Below are 22882 nucleotides of genomic sequence, written 5' to 3' on the forward strand. Positions count from 1 at the left end.
AGCATGATGGGATCACCACCCTCCTCCTGTGCATCTCACTGGCAGCAGAAGAGTGTCTTAAATTGTCATTTGAATGGTCAAACCACACAGTGCTGGGTTTTGGAGAGATTAGATATGGACAGGGATTCGTGTGCGTGTGGGAATCTGCCCCACACTGGCGTTAGGACTAGGAGCTGAGGTCTGAAGGCAAATCCTTTGGTTGCCTCCACACTTGCATGCTTCAATTGGCTTTCCAAAGGGTTTTCCATCGTTCCCTGCCTTCCCTTGCACGACCAACTCACCCAAAACCCTTTCTGAGATCTGGGAAAGTTGTGTTTTTCCCTAAACAACTCTATCTCCTCACTTTCTGCCTCGTCTCCAGGCCAACGGTGGCGCGAAACGCCAGAAGCTCTCCCACCAGAGCTACATCACTTACCAAAAACAGGGAATCAGGAGGAGCACGCGGCACCGGAAGGTCCGGGGGGAGAAAGCGCTGCTTGTGTCGGCCAACCAGACCCTGAAAGAGCTGAAAATCCAGGTGAGGCCAGCTCTGCTTCCAGGAATGAGGAAGAAAACATAAAATGAAGAGTGTGGGGGTGCAGGGGGAGGGGAGGGTCTGACCCCCCAGGAGGTGGGGAGGGGTGCCAGGGGGTGCTGGGGTGGGAATGCCGTGATCCCGGGATGAGGTGTCCATGTGCCCCCAGATCATGCACGCCTTCTCCGTGGCCCCCTTCGACCAGAACCTGTCCCTGGACGGGAAGATCCTGAGCGATGACACGGCCACGCTGGGCAGCCTCGGGGTCATCCCCGAGTCCGTCATCCTGCTCAAGGTAACGGCGGGGTGGGATTCGGGAGCGCCGTGGGATCAGTGAGAGCCACGAGGAGGGTGTGGTGGTGTGTGTGGAAATGGGGACAAATGGAACGAGCTCCTCGTGCAGCTGCTTATTAAAAAAAATCTGTAATTTTTTTGATTTAGGGAAGGAAAATCCTTAATTTTGTTTGTTTGTTGTTTGTTTGTTTGCTTGTTTGGAGGAGGAAAATACTTCTTGGGGTTTTGTTTTGGAGGAAGAAAATTCTTAATGATTTTGTGTTGGGGACCAAAGTCCTCATTGTTTTTTGTTTTGGAGGAGGAAAATCCTTGATTTTGTTTCAGAGAGGGAATATCCTTAGGTGCTCGGTGGTTTCTTTGTTTTGGGGGTTTTTTTGGAGGAGGAAGATCCTTAATTTTTTGTTTGGAAGGGACTATCCTTTTGTTTTTTGTTTTGTTTTGGAGGGGGAAAAGCCTTAATTTTTTTTTTTGTGTTAGGGAAGGAAAATCCTCATTGGTTTTGTTTTGGAGGAGGAATATCCTTGATTTTATTTATTTTGGAGGAGGTAAATCCTTTTTATCTTCGTTGTGGAGGAGAAAACCCCCTGGTTTTTTATTTCCAAGAGCCCTTTGTAGCTCATTTGGCTGCTGAGCTCTGTGGGTACCAAAACATGGCTAAATCAGGGAGTGAGTCCTGCCATCGAGGTCCCGCTCCCAAGAGCCCCATTCCCTGCTCCTGGCCTGAGCAGGATCCCGCGGATCCGTGTGCTCGTTAATTCCCTGCTCCCCTGTCTTCCCCAGGCCGACGAGCCCATCGCAGACTACGCGGCCATGGACGACGTTATGCAAGGTGAGAGGCGGGGACGGGCTGGGCTGGGGCTGCCGGCCGAGGATTTGGGTTGGGAAGGTGTAAAATGGGGATTGTGACGCTCCTGCGTCACCGGCTGCGGGACGCTCAGAGCGACTTCTAACGCCTCCCTTCCCTCTCCATCCCAGTTTGTATGCCTGAAGAAGGATTCAAAGGTGAGTCCAGGTGTTTTCCCCACTTTGCACCCCTCACATGGATCCCACCCCATCCCGTCTCCCTCCTCATCTCCTCGTGGTGTCTCTCCTTCCCAGGGACTGGTTTACTTGGCCACTGATGGTTTTCCAAGAGGAGCAACCAGAAGGGAAGAGGATTTGTCACATGGTAGGGCATTAAAAGAGTAAAAGCAGGTGGATGCAGTACTTTTTGACTCTTCCAGAAGGCAAAAATCCATCGTGAGACATTTGCTCCCCAAAAAACAAAACAAATGCCTTATGTCAAAGCAGATTGCACTGAAGGACATCCGGCTTCAGGACAACGTTCCCGGGTTTATTTAATAAGGAACAGGAAGGTTGGGAAGTTGAGCAGCAGTTGGAGTGTTTAGGACGAGGGGTGGCCTCGTGTGTCCCCTGGACCAGCTGCAGAGGGTCGAGATCCAGTAGATCCAGCCCATCCTGATCATTCTCCAGGAACTCTTTAGGATAATCCCGTCTCTGATCCACTCTTACGCTTTCAGTCCAGCATGGAAGTACAGGGATTGTGACTTGGTGAGGAATGTCTAGTGCTTTCAGACAACAAAACTTCATTTATTTAACCCAAAATGGAAGCTGGGATCTGCCTCCCAGACCCTCCCAGGGGCTGGGAGATGCCCCCTCTCCGCACCCCTCTGCCGTCACTTCCACACCTTGGATGATCCAATAACCACCTGAGCTCTGGGAACTGTGGGTTTTTTTAGAAGTTTGGGGTATTTTAATGACTCTGGAGAACATTTTCCCCCAGTCTGACGCTGCTGGGAGTGTTCCTGGCTCGGGGCAGCCGGAGCCGCTGAGGGGGTGTGGGTGGGTGCCATTTTCCCATGGGAAGATTTTCTTACCCCTCTCTCCTCATTTTTCAGCAATGCACTAATTTTTTAATTTTTTTTTCCTGACATCTCCCAGCAAAGTTTTCTCTCCATTAATATTTAGCAGGAAATAGTATCCCACTTCCAAACTGATCCACACTGGGCGCTCCGAGGGATCTCTTTAATAGAGATCCTCTTCCTTTCCAGCCTTTTCCTTTGTTTCCGTGGAAAAGTTCAATGCAGAGATCACATCAGTTTTATTTTTTCAAGGTTTGCAGGAATTTTGGGGTGCAAGAAGAGGGTGGGGGCCACAAATTCCATCCCCAAAACCCCACCAGTTTTGATTTCCAGTGTTTTATTTCCATGGTTTTATGCGAAGAATTCCAGCTGCTCTTTGCCCAGCCCCCTCCTCCCTTGTCCCTGCTGGGTTTGGGGGTGAAGCAGCAGCATTTGAGGGGCTCTGAAGTTCCTAAGAAGGGATTTTTTGGGGCAGTTTGAACCCGTGGATTCTTTCCCAAGGTACAGACATGATTAATTCCATGCGCCGAAGCCACAGGAGGTTTTTCTTCCCAGCCTGAAGCACTCGCTTGTGTACATATTCCTTGGAAATTCCATCTTTTCAAGTTGCTGTTAATTTTTTTTAATGTTATATATAAAAAAGTCTCTTCCTTGAGCTTATACTGTTGTGGGAAGGGATCCCGTGGGGCCGTGAGGGTGTTCCAGGGCTGCGGCAGTTCCGGCAGCGCCAGATCCTATGGAGGACGCAGGTGCAAGGTGTGAGCCAAGGCCCCGTTCCTGTTTTGTCTGTTATTTGCAAATATTATCGGATTAAAGTTGTCATTGGAGCTGTGGCAGCCTTGTTACAGTGCAGACACGTGGGCCAAGGGTGTTGGAGCAAGGTGGAGATGATTATCCCATAAATCCCACTTGGAGCTGTCCCAAAAAGGCATGTGGGCACTGGGGGGTGGGATGGGAGCAAGAGGGACCCTGCTGGAGCAGGAATCCCCCCCTCCTCTGCACGGGGAAGAGGTTTTTTGGAGCTTGGGCACTGCGTTTGGTGGCCCTGGCCCTGTCACATCCACCCCTGTCCCCACCCTGGTGTGTCCCCGGGGGCTCCCTGCCCCTCCTTCTCATCCCCCGAGCCGGGGTCTCCCCCTGGGCCCTTGGGGGAGGGAAATGGGTGCTGGAGGTGGGGGAGGAGAGCGGCCTTGGGGTGCTGGGTGACCCCCGGGTGCTAGGGAGGGATGGGGGGAGAAGGGGCCTGGGGCTGGGCACTAGGGATGGGAGGGGGCAGGAATGGGGCTGGGGGCTGCAGGGGTGGGGGCCACCCTGCGTGAGAGGGGAAGGGTTAAGGTTGAGGGGTACTCTGGTGTCAGGAATGGGGAATTCGGGATGAGGGGTTCCTAGGGTACCAGGGATGGGGGTTATGGGTGGGAAAGGGGGGAGGCTGCTCGGGGGCCCAGGGAGCGGCGTGGGGGGAGCCCAGTGAGCCGAATTTGGGGGGAGATGCGGATGATGGGCAGAGAGGTGCCCGAGTGCCAACCGCGGGCAGGGGGATGGCGATGGCTCTCGGGGGGACGGGGAGACGTCTGGGGGGTCCCCCGGTCTGCGGGGACCTGGGCGCCGGGGCGGGAGGGGACACTCAGGCGGTCCCGGGGTGACATCAGGGATGGAGAGGGGGATCCCCAGTTCCCGGTGCCGTTTCTCCGGTGCCCGTGGCCGGGGGTCTGTTCCTGGTGCCCGTTGGCCGTTTTCTGGTGCGGTGCCCGGTTCCCGGTGCCGGTGCCCGGTCCCACCGCCCCCGGAGGGGCCGCCCCGCCCCGCCGCACGTGACGCTGCGCGGCGGCAGCGGAGCGCCGGGCCCCGCTCGGCTCCGTTTCGGTACCGGCCCCGCTCCGGGACCGCCCCGGCCCCGCCGCCCCCGGTAAGTGCCGCCCCGCGGGGACCGGGCACCGCGGTCCCCCCGGAGATCCCCGCCCCGGGATGTCCCCCCATCCCCGCCGCAGCACCGGGGGGTCCGTCCGCCCGTGACCTTCACCGCTGCCGGTACCGGGGGAGGGGATGGGGGGGGGAACGCTCCGGGCCTGGGGGAGAAGCCGTGGGTTGGGGAAGGAGGGCGGGAGGAGTCCCCCATTGCCCCCCAGCCTGTCTCCCCCAAATATCCCCTCCATAATTACACCCTACAACTTGCCCCCCCCGCCCCCCACAAAACCTCCCCCCCCCCCCTCCCGGACACCCCAAAACCTGCCCCCCCCTTCTGCCCCCATCATCTGCTGCCCCTGTTCCAGTCTCCCCCGTCTGACTCCTGTGTCCCCCCAAACCCAACCTCCCTCCCCCCCTAGTCTGGCCCCCACATTTAGGACATTTCTCCCCCTCCCCGGTGCTCCCCCCACCCTCCCGACACAGCCCCCCCCACCTTGGGTGCTGGGGGGTGGGGAGCGATAGGGGAGCCCCCGCCAGGGTCGCCCCCAGCCCGGCGGGGCCACGCTGTGGCCCAGGGGGGTGCACGGGGAAGGGTCGTGTTTGCACGGGGACGGGTGGCAATGTCGCATTGGCACGGGGACACCGGGGTCGTGCTTGCACGGGGCCGGGTCACACCTGCACCGGGGCTGTGCTTGGCTGCGGGAGCGTTTGCACCAGCGCCGTGCTTGCACAGGGATGGGTCACACCTGCGCTGGGGCTGTCTCTGCACAGGGACGGGGTTCGTTTGCACCAGAGCCGTGACATTTGCACGAGGGTCCGTTTTGCACCAGGGATGCGCTTGCACGTCCTTGTGTTTGCACAGGGCCGGGTCGCATTTGCACCAGGGAGGGCTGTGTTTGATGGGGACGGTGCCATTTGCATGGGGACGGTGGCGTTTGCACGAGGATGGTCACATTGCCACGGGGAGAGTGACATTTGCACGGGGCCGGTGACACTGGCACGGGAATGATCATACTTGCACGGGGAGAGACCCTGGGCACGGTGTCGGTGGCACTGGCACGAAAATGATCGTGCTTGCGCGGGGTCAGTGTCACTTTCACGGGGTCAGTTTCACGTGGAGGGTGGCACTGGCATGGGATTGGTGGCACTGGCACAGGGTCAGTGACGCTTTCATGGGGAGGGTGGCACTGGCACGGGGTGGGTGGCACTGGCCGGGGATGATGACATTCCACGGGGGTCGGTGCCACCCCACGGGTCGGTGCCCACCTTTGCGGGGTTCCCGGCGCTGTCCGTGGTGCTGGAGCCCCCGCGCCGCCGCCTCCCGCCGGCAGAGGGCGCCCTTCGGGGCGGGGGTGGGGATGCGATGGAGTTTGGAGGGTCTCAGCGGCCCCCGTGGAGTGACCCCGCCCCGCCGCTCCCGCCCCGCTGGCCCCTGGCACCGGCAGGGTGGCACCTGGCTCGCTGCCATCAGTTGGCTTCAGGGGTCCGGCTGCTGGCCGGGCGTCCCGGCAAGGGGCTGTGGGGGAGCTCTCCTCTCCCCCAGGAAGCGCCATGGGCCCCCCTGGATCCCCTCACACCACCTAGACGCGTCTCCAGCGAGCAGCACCTCCCAACCCTGAGGTAAGCGCCCGTGGACGCCCCCCAGCCAAGGATGCCCACCCCAAGGCGGGGTACCAGGCACCCACAGCCCCTCTGTCCCCAGGGCAGCAGGATGGCCCAGCAGCGCCATGCCATCCCCCCACCACTCAAGGTAGGTGTTGTCGGGGTGGGGGGCACGCAGCCAGCACCCGGGGGTGCCACCATGGGCATCACCCATCCCAACATCCATGGGTGCCACTATGGCCATCACCCCCCCGTTGTCTTGCAGACGGAGGAGGACTACATCCCCTACCCCAGTGTGCATGAGGTAGAGCACCCACCCCGCTCCGGAGAGGGGTGTGAGGGCCGCTGGCCGGGTGGGTGGGTCAGTGGGTGGGTGCCCAGAGCACCCACCCCGGCTGTGGGCACAGGTGCTGGGCCGGGAGGGGCCGTTCCCCCTCATCCTCCTGCCACAGTTCGGGGGTTACTGGATCGAGGGCACCAACCACCAGCTGAGCGGGGCCCCTGACTCGCCCCCCACCCCGGTACCCGGCACCCGGGCAAAGCTGGAGGGCAACCACACAGCCAAGATCTACCGCAAGCACTTCCTGGGCAAGGTGAGGCCCTGGGGTGCTGCAGGTGCGGGGTCTGGGTGGGAGGGATATCCCATGGGTATGGAGGGGCAGGAGCACGGAGACCACGTCAGCTTGGGTGTTCATGGGTCTGGTGGTCCATGGCTATGGGAGCCCTCTGGGTCATGGACATGGGTGCTCATGGATGTGGGTATCCCTGGGCATGGCTGCCCCACAACAAGGATGCTTGGGGTGGGTTCTCCATGGGAATGGAAGGACATGGAGACCTCGTAAACACAGGTGAGAGGCACGTGGGTGCTTGTGGCCATGGGTGCCCCATGGGGTGGGGGGTGAAGGAGGTGGGTGCTGGGTCTCCATGGGCAGGAGATCCCCTGGCATGGGTGCCCACAGACATGGGTTCTCCATAGGTTTGCATGGACATGGGGGCTCCATAGGTTTGTGTAGAACCTGGGTGCCCCATGGGGTGTGTGGCTCACTGAGTGTAGGTGCCCCGTGGGTGGTACCTGTGGGTACAGGTGCTCATGGGGATGGGTGCTCATGGACCCGGGTGTCCCATGGCACGGGTGCCCCCGGCACGAGCGCCCTTGGCCATGGCTGCTCCGCTCCTTCCCGCAGGAGCACTTCAACTACTACTCCCTGGACCCGGCGCTGGGACACCTCGTCTTCTCCCTCAAGTACGACGAGCAGGAGCACCTCCACCTGCTGCTGCGGTGAGCGGGGTGTGGGGGGCACCCACGGGAGCTGCCTGGGGGCGGGGGGGCCCCCCTGACCCCCTCCTTGCTCCGCAGCACCCGTGCCCGCACCCTGCACGATGTGGTGCCCATCTCCTGCCTGGCCGAGTTCCCCAACGTGGTGCAGATGGCCAAGGTGGGTGTGACCCCGCCCCCAGCAGCACCCATGGGTGCCCCCCAGCCCCAGGCCCCCCCTGTATCACCCCTCCCTCCCACAGCTGGTGTGCGAGGACATCAACGTGGATCGCTTCTACCCCGTGCTCTACCCCAAGGTGAACGGGGTGCAGGGAGGGGGGACATGGGCACCCATGGGTGCCCTCCCCAGCCTCTGACCCCCTCCCACCCCGCAGGCATCCCGCCTCATCCTCGCCTTTGATGAGCACGTGCTCAGCAACCACTTCAAATTTGGGGTCATCTACCAAAAACTGGGGCAGGTATGGGGTGGGGTGGGTGGGGGTTTAGGGTGGGGGCCAGCCCCTGGGTGGGTGCTGGCACCCATCCCCACCCCACTGCAGACCTCTGAGGAGGAGCTTTTCGGCACCACGGAGGAGAGCCCGGCCTTCACCGAATTCCTCGACGTTCTGGGTCAGCGGGTGCAGCTGCGGGACTTCAAGGGGTGCGTGAGGGGGTGCTGGGGGGCAGGTCCCGCGGGGTGCGGGTGCCTGTCTCACCCACCCACCCACGCAGGTTCCGAGGGGGGCTGGATGTGACCCACGGGCAGACAGGCAGCGAGTCAGTCTACTGCCACTTCCGTGACAAGGAGATCATGTTCCACGTCTCCACCAAACTGCCCTACACCGAGGGGGGACGCCCAGCAGGTGGGCAACCCGTGGGGGCTGGCGGCTGATAATGGGGGGCAGGGGCTCCTGGGGCACCCATGGGTACTGGGGGGTGGAGGGAGGGGGAACGGGGAGGACTCTTGGGTGCTTGGGGGAGGGGGGGTTGGAGATGGTCCTGGGGCAACTTCTATGGGGTGGCTGTTGGGGCTTTGGGAATGTCCCATGGTGGTGGCGGGCAGCTGTTGGGCCCTGGAGATGGCAGGGCACCCATGGGTGTGCGGAAACATCTCTGGGATGCAGAGAGGGCTGGTAAGACAGCCATGGGTGCCGGGGGGAGCTGTGGGGCACAGGGGGCTGGTGGAGCACCCATGGGTGCTGGGGTGCAGCTGTGGGGCATAGGGGCTTTCATTTCTTTTGATGCCCCTGGTGTGACCAACCTCTGTCCCTCGTGTCCTGCTGTGTCCCCTCTTACCCCCTATGTCCCCCCCCCTCCTTGTTCCTCCGCGTCCCCCGTGTGTCCACAGCTGCAGCGGAAGCGTCACATTGGCAACGACATCGTGGCCATCGTCTTCCAGGACGAGAACACACCGTTTGTCCCCGACATGATCGCCTCCAACTTCCTCCACGCCTTTGTGGTGGTGCAGCTGGAGCAGGGGGGCACCCAGGGCACCCTCTACAAGGTACCCCCCGTGCCTCCGTGTCCCCGTCCCCATGGGGGCCCCGTAACCCCCCCCACTCGCCGCAGGTCTCTGTCACCGCCCGTGACGACGTCCCCTTCTTCGGCCCGCCGCTGCCCGACCCCGCCGTCTTCAGGAAGGTGAGCGCCCGTCGGTGCCGCTGGGGGACCCCGGTGACACCCACCCAGCCACGCACCCACCCAGGGCCGCCCCCGCCCCGCAGGGCCCCGAGTTCCAGGAGTTCCTGCTGACGAAGCTCATCAACGCCGAGTACGCCTGTTACCGCGCCGAGAAGTTCGCCAAGCTGGAGGTGCGGGCACGGGGGGTGCGGGCTGGGCACGGGGTGCTGGGGGCACCCAGAGGGGCCGGGCAGGCCGCGGGCACAGCGCGACGCTGTGGATGTGGGTGCTGGGGGTGCCGGGGGTGCCGTGCCCACCGTGGGGCCCGTGAACCCTGTGGGGGCAGCGCGTGGGTGGGCAGGGGCTGGGTGCTGCAGGTCCCGCCCGTGCGGGTGGGTGCGTGGTACCGGGGCAGGGGGCACCGCGGGGTGGTCTCAGGTGTGGCGGCAGCAGCACGGTGGGGAGGGGGTTGCGAGCGGAGGCCTCGTGTGGATGGGTGGGGGTCTCGCGTGGGCGCGGCGAGGCGGGGGGCGGGTGCACGTGGTGGCCTCGCGTGGGTGGCAGCGGTGCGGCACCGGGCGGCGCCGCGCGGCTGCGGCAGTGCGGGGCCGGTCCCGCGGGGGTGGCGGCTGCCCGGTGCGGGGCCGGGTGTCTCGCATGGCGCAGCCGCGCGGGGTGCGGGGCGGGGTGCGGGGGTGGGAGCGGGGCTGGGTGCGGGGCTGGGTGGGCTCGCGTGGGCGCAGCCGTGCGGGGCTGGTGCGCAGGAGCGGACGCGGGCGGCGCTGCTGGAGACGCTGCACGAGGAGCTGCAGGCGCGCAGCCAGGCCATGCTGGGACTCGGCCCCGACGACGAACGCCCCGACAACGGCGGCGCCGCCCCGGGCTTCTTCGAGTCCTTCAAGGTGGGGCGCCGGGGTCCCGCACCCCCCGCACGCAGCACTGCGGGGCTCAGGCCCTCCTGGCGCCCGCGGGGCCAGGCCCCCTCCCCGGCTCCCCCCCGGGCCCCGCCACGGTGGCCCCGGGGCCGCCCGCGACAGCCGCGCTCAGGGCCCGTCCCCTCCATGGCGGCCGCGCCCCGAGCCTTGGCCACGCCCCGAGCCTTGGCCACGCCCCCCGCGCAGCCGGTCTGCGGGGGCGTGGCTGAGGCAGCGCCCACCCCAGGCCACGCCCCCATGGGCGGGGCGAGCCCGTGGTCGCAAGCCACGCCCTTTCCAGCGGACCACACCCCGGGAAGCCACGCCCCCTCCACTGCACAAGCCCCGCCCAGCCCATGGGCACGCCTCCTCACCACAAAGCCCCTCCCACCCCCCTTGGCTCCGCCCCGCCCCAGTGCCCGTTCCCCCCGGTGCCCGGTTCCCTCTCCCCCGGTGCCCGGTTCCCCTCCCCCCGGTGCCCGGTTCCCTCTCCCCCCTGTGCGCGGTTCCCCTCCGGTGCCCGGTTGCCCCCTCCCTGCGGCCCCCGGTCAGTGACGCGCTGCTGCTCCCAGTCGCTGCTGGTGCCCGGGAGCCGCCGGGGACGCCGTGGCAGCGCCATCGGGCTGGGCTCGGTGGAAGAGGTGGGTACCTCGCTGTCCTCCCTCGGTGTCCCCCCGGTCCCTGGTGTTCCCCCGGTTAACGGCGCCCCGCAGGCGCTGCTGGTGCCCGGGAAGAGCCCGTCGCGGCGGCGGCCCGGCCCCCTCGGCTCCCGCCGCTCCAGCGCCATCGGCATCGAGAGCATCCAGGAGGCACCGGCCGGCAGGTGAGCGCCGGTACCGGCACCGCTGTCCCCTCCCGCTGTCGCCTCCCGCTGTCACCTGACTGCCGCCGCCTCCCCTCAGGGACGGTCCCGCAGCCCCCGACGGCTCCAGCTCCACACACAGCTCCCCCGAGAGCCGCCGGAACCCCGACAGGTCCCTCAGCTGTCACCGGGATCGGGGACAGGGGGACAGGAGGGCACTGGAATGGGGTGGCACTGGGGTGGAAATACATGGGGACTGGAAGGCACTGGGATGGGGTGGCACCGGTATGGGATGACACCAAGACGAGGTGACGTGGGGACAGGGTGATAATAGGGTGACACGGGGACTGGAGGGCACTGGAATGGGGCAGCACAAGAAGGGGGTGGCACTGGGTTGGAGTGGCACTGAGATGGGGTGACATCAGGGTGACACAGGGACAGAGTGAATGAAGGACAGTGGGATAGGGGGTGCAAGGACAAGGGGGCACTGGGATGGGGTGACATCAGGGTAACACAGGCACTGGAGGGCACTGAGATAGTGCGGCTCAAGGACAGGGTGATACTAGGACGGGGGTGGCACAGGGATGGGGCGGCACTGGGACAGGGCGGTATCAGGATGACACAGGGACTGGAGGGATGGGACAGCAAAGGGGTGCAGTGGGCCAGGGTGACCAGAGGGACAGGGTGTCACAGGAGCTGAGTGGCTCAGGGTCTGTATGTGCCAGGGACAAGGTGGCGGGGGGTCGTGGGGTGGCACTTGGGTACAGGTTGGCATGAAGGTGAGGTGGCACAGAGGACAGTTTGGTGTGATGACAAGAGATGTGGGGACAGGACTGCAGGGGGATGGGACCTCCCAGGGATGGGGTGAGCACGGGGTGGCACAAGGATGGGACATGCCAGGGATAGGGTGACATGAGGATGCAGTGTCCCGGGACGGGGTGATGTGGGGACAGGGTGTCCCGGGGCCAGCACAGCGTCGCAGCGGGCCATGGTGGTGGCCACGAGGCGCGGTGCCAGCCTGTTGTGGCCTTGGGGACTGTCCCTGGCAGGGCCGAGAAGCCGGAGCCGCCGGATTTCTCCCGCTCCTCCTCCAGCGCCAGCAGCTTCGGCAGCGCCACAGAGGAGCCCGGCGAGCCGGGACGGGTACGGGGAGCCCGAGCGGGGGTCCGGGAGGGGCCGGGGGCGCAGTCTGGGGTGGGCAGCACCCCTCTGACCCCCCTGCACCCTCAGGAGAGCCGCTCGCCCTCGGGGAGCCACCGCGACGCCTTCACTGACACCCCCTGGCCGGATGACCCCCCCGGGACACCCCCAGGTAGCCCAGCACCCCCGGGTCGGAGCGCCGCGGGGCTGGGGGACCCCTCGGGGTTCTCATGACTCCCACTTTCCCCCAGGCTGCCGCCCGCCTGACCCCTTCTGCCCCGAGATCAAAATCCAGCTGGAGCAGCCCCCCCATAACCCGGTGAGGCTGTGCCCCCCGCACCAGTGCACCCCAGTATGGGGGTGCCCACACTGGGGTGCCCCCACTGACGTCCCTCCCGCAGGGCTCATAGTTGCCCCCCCCCACCCGTGGGGGTGCCACCGCTTCGCCCCCTCTGTGTGCCACCCCCGTGCCAGGAGCTGAAGCCATCGTCCCCGGTGCAGGATTTGGGGGGACCCCCCAAAAGAATTGGGATGTGCCCCCCTCCAGACAATCTCTGTCACCCCAAAAACCCGTTGGGTGGGGGGTGATGCACCACAAAGGGCCCCCCCTCTGCCGTTACCCCAAAATGAAGAGTGGGTCCAACCCCAGCATCATCCCCTCCGTGAAAGAAAAGGGGACTCAAATCCAGGGTAACCCCAAAGTGGAGCTCTCCCTCCTCCCCTTTATTTTAAGGGAAAAAGTTCCGGAATGGGCCGGAGGCTGGAATTGGGGGGAGAGGGAGGAATATTTTTTCACACCCCCCCCCAAACTGTGTTTGTGTTTCCCGTGAGTCCTGTATAAAATAAAGGTTTATTTATCGCTACTCTGGGGGGTCTCCAATATCTAGGGGCTCCCCAAACATCATTGGGGGCTGTAAAAACACCACCAAGTTCACTCATTTTTGGAGGTCATTTAGACATATTTTGGGGTTTCGCAGAAGCCAAGCCGACCAAAGCCTTTCTTTAATGCTGCCGTATTCTGGGGTGCTGTGAGTATCCCAAAATATGGCAGGCAATGCCCTCACCGCCGCCCCCCCCACCCCCCTAAAAAAGTGCCTCTTTGGGCTCCGCTGGTCAGCCCGGCGTCAGGAGTGGCATTTGGCCACGTCCCCGGTGGCCACCGGCGTCCTGCCAACTCCCCGGCCAAAGGGAAAGTGGTTCCCACCCCCCCGAACCCCCAAAACCACGCGGCACCCCGGGGAGTGGTTAAACATAGCTCGGGGCTGCCGAGTTCTGGGAAGCGCCAGCGGCCGGGCCGTGGTCGGGATCCGGCAACGCCAGCAATGCTGGGGGGCAAAGGGCGCCGGGCAAAGGCGGGGTCAGAGCCCCCCCAAATCCAGCCCTGCCGGGGTCACCGCCTGCACCCGCTCTGAAGGGTCCTGGTTAATGAGGAACTGGAGTTTTAATTATAAAACTGGTGAATGAATAAAAAAATGAGGGAGGGGGTTTAGGGGGGTTTTGGAGGGGCCTGGGGGATTTAGGGGGGTCCAGGGGAGTTTTGGGGTGCTCGGGGGGTGTTAGAAGTGCCCGATGCAGCCGGGGTGTGCAGGGGGCTGCTCGTGCGTGGGATTTGCAAGGGAACGGGCAGCGGCGTTTTCCCAGCGGTGTTTTCCCAGCCACTTGCACAAGCACAGAACTCGCGAGCACCACGGGGCTTTCATGTGTGCACAGGAGCATTTGCACGTGCACAGGGACTCCTGCACAGGCAAGGGATAATTTGCACAAGCACGGTGGCTCTGGCACGTGTTTGCTCTGTACACTGTCACCGTACGGACGGGCACCGTGACAGTGACGGTCACTCGCACACAGAGACTCAATGACAGTCACTCCTGCACGGTGACTTTTGCACATGAAAAAGGGAATTCAAGCACAGTGAGTGACATCTGCATGTGCTCTGAGCCACTTGCACAAGCACCGTGACGTTTGCACATGCAAGGCACTACGCACCGTGACATCTCAGTGACATTTGCACGTGCACACTGACATTTGCACGCTCAAGGCACCTTTTGCTCGGCTCAGGCAGCATCTGCAAGTGCACAGCAACACTGGCACAGTGACATCTGCCCGTGCAAGACGCTGTGCCCACTTGCACGGTGACATTGGCACAAGCACAGTGACATTTGCACACTGCCAGCACCCCTTACACACCCAGCGACCCTCTCCCTGCTCAACCCTCACCCACCCCCAGCACCCTTCGAGCTCCACAAGCCCCTGGTGACCGCACCTACTAATTACCCCCCTAATTACCCCACCCCAATAAAGGGGCGTGTCCCAGGGCGTCCCACCCCTTACATCCCGCTTTGCTGCCCCGCCTTCCACAATCCCAGCCCCAACCGCTGCCAGTTCTCTCCCGGCGCAGCAAATTGGTTTAACCCAAAGAATTTTAAAACAAAATAAATCACTACGGAGACAACAAAACCCAAGTTTAGGAACAAATTAACCCGGTGAGTTAATTTTTTTCCTATCTTCGTGTGATTTCTGCCTCCCCACACATGTGAGGAGTTGGGCACCAGGGTCAGTCCTCAGCCAGGGGACCGCAAAGGCATTTTGGGACCCAGCCCCATTGCATTTCGCTCAAAGAGGGGGTTTTATCCACCGAGGCTCCGGCTGCCATCCCAAATCCCGCGGTGGGTTTGGGATAGGCCAGGGAACGCTGCTAATTATAGGGAAGGAACCATGTATTTACAGAGGCAGCTCCCAGCACCAAACCGCCGGCGGCCGCTTTTGCTCCGCTGAGTCTCTCTGTTCTCTCTCTCCTCTTTCCCGGGCGCTGCTGTCCACAAAAAAATAAAAAGGGGGGATGAATTAAAAATAAATCCCCCTCGGTGATTTGCAAGAGGCACTTTAGCAGAGGAGGAGGAGGAGGAGGAGGCTGAGGAAGGGCAGGAGCAGGGGGGTGGCGGGGCGGGCGGCGGCGTTGCAGTGGCCTCGGTTGGAGCCGATGCAGGCAGCGTAAGCCATGGCGTGGGGGATGTAGTTCTGCTCGTGGACCCCGTGCAGCAGGTGGGCCATGGGCCCGCGGGCGAACACAGCCACGTCCTCGCCGCCGTGGGTCTCCTGCCGCAGCGGCACGGCCGACTGCGCCTGGTAGTCAGCATGTGCTGGGGGAAAACAGCACAAGTGAGAATCGTTTAAGAGCCCAGCTCATTTTAGCCAAGCTGGGATGATTTTAAGGGGTTTTGGCCCAAAATGTACTCACCAAAATCCACGGCAGAGACGTTTTCCCTCGCTCGCACCGCCACGATTTTATAGCCGGGGCCGTTGCCGTAGAGGATGGAGGGTGAAGGGTTTGCGGTCCACGTCGCTCTGCATCGGGGCCAGACCTGGCGGTGTGGCACGATCAGCGGGATGGAATCTCCCCACTGTGTCCCCCAAGCTGTCCCTGGCACCGTGGCCGGGCAGGGCTCACCAAAGATGGGGTTCCCGCGGGGGGTGTAGCCGCCGAAGGTGAAGACGTGCGAGTGGTCGGCAGTGACAACACTGAGCGTGTCCTGGGTGGACGTGAGGCGTGTGGCCAGCCCGATGGCCCTGTCCAGCTCCACTGCCTCGTGCAGCGCCTGCTTCGCCTTCCCCTCGTGGTGCCCGTGGTCAATGCGGCCACCTGCGGAACCCGGCACCGCTCGGCATCGCCCTTCTCTTCCCAGCCTTGCACCCCTCTTTATTTCCTTTTCTGCATTCCCCCATCACCCCATTTATCCCCCCTTTTTACATCCCACATCCTCTCTTTTGCACCCCCATCAGGCCCTTTTCATTCCTCCTTTTCATTCCCCTGCTCTATCCGTTTTAGTACTCCACCTTCACCCCTCTTATCCCTCCCTCTTTGCACCTTCATTGCCCCTGTTACCCCTCCTTTTGCACCCCCCATATCCCCTTTATCTGTCATTTGTGCATCCACCATCACCCCCTTATCCTCCCTCCCTGTCATCTCCTTTTTTTGCACTCCTATCTCCCCATTATCCTCCCTCCCTTTTTGAACCATCACCCTTAATCTCCCTGGTTTTGTTCTCCCATCACCCCCTTCATCATTCATTTGCACCTTCTGGTCCTCACTTTTTGTACCTCCCTTTTATCCAATTTCCCCTTTTCCCCTCCTTTTTGTATACCCATCACCCCCTTTATCCTCCTTTTGCACCCTTCTTTTATCAAATCCCCCCCATTTTTGCACCCCCATTGCCCCATTTTTGCACCCCCATGAGCCCCCCACCTTCAACCAGGAGGAAGAACCCTCGGGGGTTTTTCTGGAGCATCCTGATGGCCACGGACACCATCTCGCTGAGGGACGGATCTGTCTCGTTGTTCCTGTCCAGCTCGTACACCATGTCCCCCGGCTCGAAGAGGCCTGGGGACAGGAACACTGCTGGGGACATCCTTTTCCCACCAAAAGAAAAAGGGGGGGGGGGGGGGCCAAATCCTGCTCCTCGTGCTGACTCAAGTATTTCACACACCACTGGATTCAGGAAGATTAGATAAAAGCCAGGGAGTAATCCCAGCCCTTCCTTCCTCCTGCCCGGCTGGATTCCACATTCCAGAATGGAGTGGGAATTTCACTGCTGGCAAAAGAACTGCATCCCTACGAGGGAGATGTGTTCCAGGGTGGGAGTAGCAGCATCCTTGGGATGTAACAGCATCCTTGGTGGGCAGCACATTCTTGAGGGCACACCAGCATCCCCAGGGTGGGGCACCAGCATTTCCAGGGAAATTGCAGCATCTTTGGGACCAGCACCCCTGGGGGCAGCAGTAGCACCACCCTTGGGGGTGTAACAGCATCACTTTGGGGGACCAGCGTCCCCAGGGAGGTAACAGGATCGTTTGGGGGGGGTACCAGCATCCCCAAGGGAATAGAAGCATTTTGGGGGCTACCAGCACCCCCAGGACCAGGTGCCACCATCCCTTGGAGGCAGCAGCACTCCTGGGAGGGTAACTGGCCTCTGCAGCTGCCCCAGCACCCCAGGACAGGCCAGGGTCCCCTAAAGCACTCAGCTGATGCCAGGGCACCCTTGGGTGCAGGGACTCACCCAGCAGGAAGTCGACGCGGCTGAGGTTGAGCGCCAGCAGCCCTCGCCGGTGCCACACATACTCAGCAACCTGGGGACAGGGGACAGGCACTGTCACCTTCTCCATTGCCTCGGCCATCCCCGTGGCCACTCCCCAAAGTATTCCATCCCCCAGGAATGGCTCTGTAGGGTTCCAGCGGGGTGATGTGTGTGTACCCCCATGCCCCAAGGAGTCCCTGTCACCTTGCCGCGGGGCTTGGCATCCTGCCACGCCTGGACGAGGTTCCTGTGGTCCAGGCGGGTGCCCCGATGCTTCTCCTCTTGGGGATATTCCACATCACTGACATTTTTGGGGTACATGTATTTCCTCCCTCCACCTAGGATCACCTGCAAAGGAGGGAAGGAAATGTAGTTTTAAATAATTTTTAATTATTATAAATTTCCCCCTCCAGCTGGGGTTTAACGGGGGAAGACCCCGAAGGAGCAGAGCAGGATGTCCAGGAAAGCCCTGGCGTTGTGGGCAAAAACACCCGAGGAATTTCACCTAGCTCAAAATAACCCTGAATCTCTTCCTATTAATTAAAACCCAGGACAAAAATAACCATTTCCAGCAGGGATTTGGCTTTTTGAATATTTTTTTTTCTCCATCTGTGGGAAGGATGCTCCACATCGGGATCCCCACATGAACCCGCTGGGATGGAGCCCCATCCCGTGGCTCTCCCTGTTTGCTTTGGAGTCTGATTTATTTGGCCTCTGTTATTTATAACCTAGCAGAGATTTTATGGTTTTTTTGTATTTTCCCCCCCCTTTCTCCGCGTAGAAGGTGAATTATAAAGCTGCAAAACACCAACGCCAAAATTATTAACAAAAAAAAGGGAAAAAAAAGTCTTTTCCCCACTATATAATTATTTCCAGCCTGGGACAGAGTTAAAATTATATTAAAGGGAAAAAAACCAGCAAAAGAGGCTATTAAAGAGCTAAATAACAGGCTGGGATGTTTTGCTTTGGGGCTATTTTGAAGGACAGAAGAAGATTTATTTACAGTGCTGAATTTCTGCATAAATCCACAGCAAGGAGCAGAACTGGGGGAGAAAGGAAGAGTTTTGGGTCTGGGAAGCATGGGAAGGGAGGGGGGCTAAGATGGATTTGTGGGTCTGGGCTTGGTCCTATAGGTGCTTGCGGTCCCAGACCTGTGTTTGAGTGTCCTGGTCCCATGCCCACCTGAAAGTGCTGGTACCCCACCCGTGGTGGTCCTGGTCCCAGTCCCGTATCTGATGAGGGTCCCAACTCTGTACCCATGGGTGGTCCTGGTCCCCCGTCTGCTGGGGGCTCTGACTCTGCACCATTGGGTGGTCCTGGATCTGCACCCATGGGTGGTCCCAGTCCACCATCACACAGGGATCCCAGCTCTGCACCCATTGGTGGTCCTGGCCCCATATCTACCCACAATCCTGGTCCTGCACCCATGGGTGGTCTCAGCCTCACATTTTCAGGGGTGGTCCTTGTCTTGTACCTACTCACAGTCCTGACCTTGCACTCCTTGGTGGTTCCAGCCCAACATCTCCTGGGAGCTGTGGCTCTTCAACCACTGGTGCTTCCAGCCCAGCATCTCCTGGGAATCCTGGCTCTTCAACCATTGGTGGTCCTGGTCCCACATCTATCCACAGCCCTGTCCCCACCCTTGGGTGGCTCCAACACTCACCCCAGGTTGTCCTGGTCCCATCCCCACTGACTCTAGGGCACATTCCTGGTGTCCTCATCCCTACCTCGATGTCAGGGATGTTCTCCACCAGCTGCCGGGCGATATCCTTGCAGCCACCCTCCAGGGCGTCCGGGGGCATCTCTCCATCCGAGTACCAGTCACGGTTGGCAGAGTGGGCGTAGGCGGCGCTGGGTGTGGCGTGGGTCACGCGCGTGGTGGTGACGATGCCCACGGCCTTGCCTGCACCACCAGTTCAGGGGACAATGGTGAGAACACCCCAAACCCCCTGCTTGACCTGCTGCCCAGGTGTCCCTCAGCCCTTCACCTGCATCCTTGGCCCAGCGGAGGATGGAGGTCACCTCCTGGCCCTTGGTGGTGTTGCAGCGGTCCCGGGTGACACCGGCACTGACCCCCAGCGTCCCCTCGTTGGCTTTGACCCCGCAGAGGTAGGCGGTAGCCGTGCCCGCGCTGTCGGGCACCTGGGCATTGGTGTTGTAGGTCTGGAAGGTGAGAGACGGACAAACGTCCATAGTTGTCACCTCCATCACTGTCTCCTCCACCACCACCAGTACCATTGACAGTGCTGTCATCCCCACCCTGGGGCTTCCCTCCCTCTGCTGTTAGGCTGCACCAGACTCCCCATCCCACCTGTCCCCTCTCTTTTGCGCTTTGCCTCCACTGTACCCGCTGCTCCCTCCACTGTGGTGGCACTTCCCCCCCTCACTGCATTTTGCTGCTTTTAGCCTTTTTTCAGTCCATCCTTTGGCAGGGAGAGAGAAGCCACTGCCGTGGGCATCCCCACGGGGTGAACAGAGGTGGCTGCTGACTTCCAATTTAATTATTATTTTAAAATGTTTTGTTCAGCAAAACAACCCCAGGCGAAGCAGGGGGGGTCCCGTGGCGTCCCGCAGCCGGCGGGCTCCTCCTGCCCCCCCGCCCCGTTCCCACGGCCGGCCCCTGGCACGACCAGCGGGCACCGGAGCCAGCTCCTTTCGCCCGCCCCTGACCTAATTTCGGCTCGAAGATGCCACCCGCCCGTGACCTTGTGGTGGGTGTCGTGTCCCCGTGGGCGCCCCGGGGGCTCACCTTGGCCAGGGCCACGAAGGGGAACTTGTCCATCTCCAGCAGGCTCTCCTCGCCCTGCCCGTGCTGCAGCTGCCCTTTGAGGATGCGGGCGGCCGTGACCGTGGAGACGCCCATTCCTGCGGGACACCGTCAGCCGCGCAGGGACAGCCCGGCGGCACCGGGCAGCACAGCCCGCTCCATGCAAACCCCGCTCATCCCGGGCTACTGCAGACCCAGTTTATCCCATCATCCCGTTTATCCCATCACGCAGTTTATCGTAGCAACCAATTTTTTGCAAGCCCAGTTTATTGCGCAGCCAGTTTATCCCAGCTCCCAGTTCATCCCAGCAGCCACTTTCATGGCAAAGCCAGTTTATCACAGAACCCACTTTATTGCAACGCCCAACTTTTTGCAAATCCAATTCATTCCAGCACGCAGTTCATCCCAGCACTCAATTTTTTTGCAAACCAAATTTATCCCAGCACCCACTTTATTGCAATCCCAGTTTATCCCAGCACCCAACTTACGGCAAAACCAATTTACCAGAGCACCCAATTTTTTGCCAGTCCAGTTTATCCCTGCACTTGGTTTACTGCAATCCCAGTTCATTGCAGCACCCAGTTTATGACAGCACCCAATTTATTGCAACCCAGTTTGCCCCGGCACCCAATTTCATTGCAAACCCAATTTATTTCAGCACTCAACTTGCTCTAAATCCAGTTCATACCAGCACCCAGTTTATGCCAGCACCCAACTTAATGCAAACCAAACTGATTGCAGCAACCAATATTTTCTGCAAATCCGGTTTATCCAGCACCCAGTTTATTGTAAACTCAATTTACCATAGCACCCATTTTTTGGTAAATCCAGTTCATTGCAGCACCGAGTTTACCCCAGCACAGAACTTCTCGCAAACCCAGTTTACCCCAGCACCCAGCTTTTTGCAAACCCAATTCACTGCAGCACCGAACACTTTGCAAATCAAACTCATTGCAGCACCCAGTTTACCCCAGCACCCACCTTACTGGAAACCCAGTTTATCCCAGTACCCAGCTTATCCCAGAACACAACTCACCACAGCACCCATTCTTCCACAACATCCAATGTATCTCACCCCCAATTTATCACAGCACCCACTTCATTGCATCCACTTCATCACCCCCCCGCCCTTCAGCCCCCGTTCCCCCTGTCCCATGGTGGGTGCCCTCCTCCCATCTCACCGTCCCCCAGGAAGAGGATGAGGTTCTTGGCCACGTTCTGGTTGAGGCGCTGGAGCCGCAGCGCATTCCGCAGGGTCTCCTGTGCCTGCCGCCGCCAGTACTCGGGGTCCTTCTCCCTCTCTGTGGGGGAACCGGGCTCATAGCACCCAACAGCACCCACTTTTGGGGTGCTGCCCCCCCAAACCTCACCTACCCGGGACCAGTGATGCCGAGCAGAGCTGGGCGAGGAGGAGGACAAGCAGAGGCTTCATCCTGTGGCACTGAGTGGGTGCTGCCAGAAGAGAGCTGCGGGGTGGGTGGCACCTGCTCGTGCCTCAGTTTCCCCACTGAGACCTTTGCCCCAGGGTCAGCCAAGCGAGGACGGAAAGAAATGACCCCTCTCTGACCAGTCACTGATGTGACCCCTTGGGGACATGCCAGCTTACCCCCACCCCTCCCCTGGTCATCAGTCCCATGAGGCGTCACCTCACTGTCACCAACCCGAGCTGGGGGAAGGTGGCACAGCCCCCGTGGGGACAGTGGGGTCCCCATCACATGGCCATGTCCCCATCCTCTGTCCGTGTCCCCATCACGTGTTCCACTTCCATGCTCATGTCCCCATCATGTGCCTGTGTACCAATTCTGTGTCCCCATCATGTGTCCCTGTCATGTCTGTGTTCCCATCCCATGTCCATGTCTCCACTGCACATCTGCAACCCCATCACATACCCATGTCCCCACCACATCCCCTGTGTGTACCCATGTCCCCACCACACACCCCTGTCCTCATCCCCAGCCTACGTTCCCACTATGTCCCCATCCCCATCACACACCTGTGTCCCTGTTGCATGTCTGTCCCTGTTGCACACAAGTCCCCACCACATGACCACGTCCCACCACACATCCACGTTCTTGCTGCATGTCCGTGTCCCCATCCCATGTCTGTGTGCCCACCACATGCTCGTGGCCCCATTGTATGCTCACGTCTTTGTTGCACACCCATGTCCCTGTTGCACACTCGTGTCCCTACCACGTGTCCCCGTTGCATGCCTGTATCCCTGTTGCACACCCACGTCCCCATCACATGTCCATGTCCCCATGACACCCCCGTGTCCCCATCACACGCCCGTGTCCCTGTTGCACACCCACGTCCCCACCACACTCCCGTGTCCCCATGGCACCTCTGAGTCCCCATGGCACTCTCCTGTCCCCATCGCCCCCACGTTCCCATGGCACCTCCCCCCCGCTGCACGCCCCTCACCCCTCGCTCCCCGGGGACCCTCTCCTCCCCCGGGGTGGCAGCGGTGGCCCCGGGGGGTCCTTACCGGGGATGGGGGTGTGTCACACACATACCCGCACAAACTTGGGTCCCGACACCCACGTCCCTCTGGGCGGCGGGAGGAGGCCGGGCCGGGGGGACCGCGAGCCCTTAAATCCCCCCGCACCCGGCCTTCGCCTCCTCCTCCTCCTCCTCCTCCCCTTCCTCCACCCTCCCCCTGCTGCCAGCAAGGGGCGGGGGGGGGGAGGGGGAAGAAAAGGCCACAAACTGGGCTTACTGGTGCCCTCTGCCGGGTTATACTGGGAGGACTGGGAGGACTGGGGTACACCAAGCCCGGCTCTAAGTGTTCAGCAACCCTCTGCCGCCTCGCAAGTGGGAGTTTGGGGTGCCCCTTGGTGGGGTAGATGTGTGTTTTGCCGGATTTTGCATTATTTTCACCCAAACCGTGCTAGAGACACCAGCGAGGGGTTGAGGCGGGGGTGATGGAGTTGAGGGAGGGCTCCCTGCCTCAGTTTCCCCACACAAAGCTCCTGCAGCAGTCCACGAGAGATCCCTGCTGGGATCCAGTGGCGTTGCTGCAGGTCTTACAATAAACACGGCGTGGTGACAACGGCGGCGGGGGTGACCCCCCAGCCCTGCCTCAATTTCCCCAAGGCGGGGGCCCGAGGGGCTCCGTGACCCGCGGAGCCGCCCGTG

General features: G+C 61.2%; 3 protein-coding genes across 5 annotated transcripts in view; 2 read left to right on the plus strand and 1 right to left on the minus strand.

Moving 5' to 3' along the window:
• USP48 (ubiquitin specific peptidase 48) overlaps window positions 1-3503 on the plus strand; it is a 30370-nt gene extending 26867 nt beyond the window's left edge. For 2 of the 3 annotated variants that reach the window (XM_032131595.1, XM_032131596.1), the window contains 5 exons: window positions 362-517; window positions 684-809; window positions 1589-1637; window positions 1784-1810; window positions 1907-3503. In XM_032131595.1, coding sequence (XP_031987486.1) covers window positions 362-517; window positions 684-809; window positions 1589-1637; window positions 1784-1810; window positions 1907-1929 — 381 coding nt within the window. In that variant the 3' untranslated portion in view covers window positions 1930-3503. Of the gene's footprint in view, window positions 1-361; window positions 518-683; window positions 810-1588; window positions 1638-1783; window positions 1811-1906 lie in introns of those variants that run through there. The other variant, XR_004244169.1, reaches the window with a different exon arrangement.
• A 1091-nt stretch (window positions 3504-4594) lies between these two features.
• Window positions 4595-12771, plus strand: RAP1GAP (RAP1 GTPase activating protein). Its single transcript, XM_032131539.1, is given in 23 exon segments — window positions 4595-4698; window positions 6119-6195; window positions 6278-6325; window positions 6443-6481; window positions 6585-6770; window positions 7362-7456; window positions 7535-7613; window positions 7696-7749; window positions 7828-7911; window positions 7993-8093; window positions 8165-8279; window positions 8281-8295; window positions 8781-8936; window positions 9002-9073; window positions 9157-9243; window positions 9817-9954; window positions 10539-10607; window positions 10680-10789; window positions 10869-10940; window positions 11818-11911; window positions 11999-12080; window positions 12160-12227; window positions 12310-12771. Coding segments are annotated over 21 exon segments (1764 nt in total). The 5' UTR covers window positions 4595-4698; window positions 6119-6195; window positions 6278-6286; the 3' UTR covers window positions 12319-12771.
• A 1578-nt stretch (window positions 12772-14349) lies between these two features.
• ALPL (alkaline phosphatase, biomineralization associated) lies at window positions 14350-22393 on the minus strand. The gene is given in 13 exon segments (XM_032131540.1): window positions 14350-15048; window positions 15147-15222; window positions 15224-15270; window positions 15357-15548; window positions 16152-16286; window positions 16963-17032; window positions 17185-17328; window positions 18708-18883; window positions 18969-19143; window positions 19730-19845; window positions 20929-21048; window positions 21122-21213; window positions 22233-22393. Coding segments are annotated over 13 exon segments (1626 nt in total). The 5' UTR covers window positions 22259-22393; the 3' UTR covers window positions 14350-14791.
• Window positions 22394-22882: the final 489 nt, after the last annotated feature.

The sequence above is a fragment of the Corvus moneduloides genome, chromosome 22 (assembly GCF_009650955.1).
Source record: "Corvus moneduloides isolate bCorMon1 chromosome 22, bCorMon1.pri, whole genome shotgun sequence".
NCBI classification, from domain to species: Eukaryota; Metazoa; Chordata; class Aves; order Passeriformes; family Corvidae; genus Corvus; species Corvus moneduloides.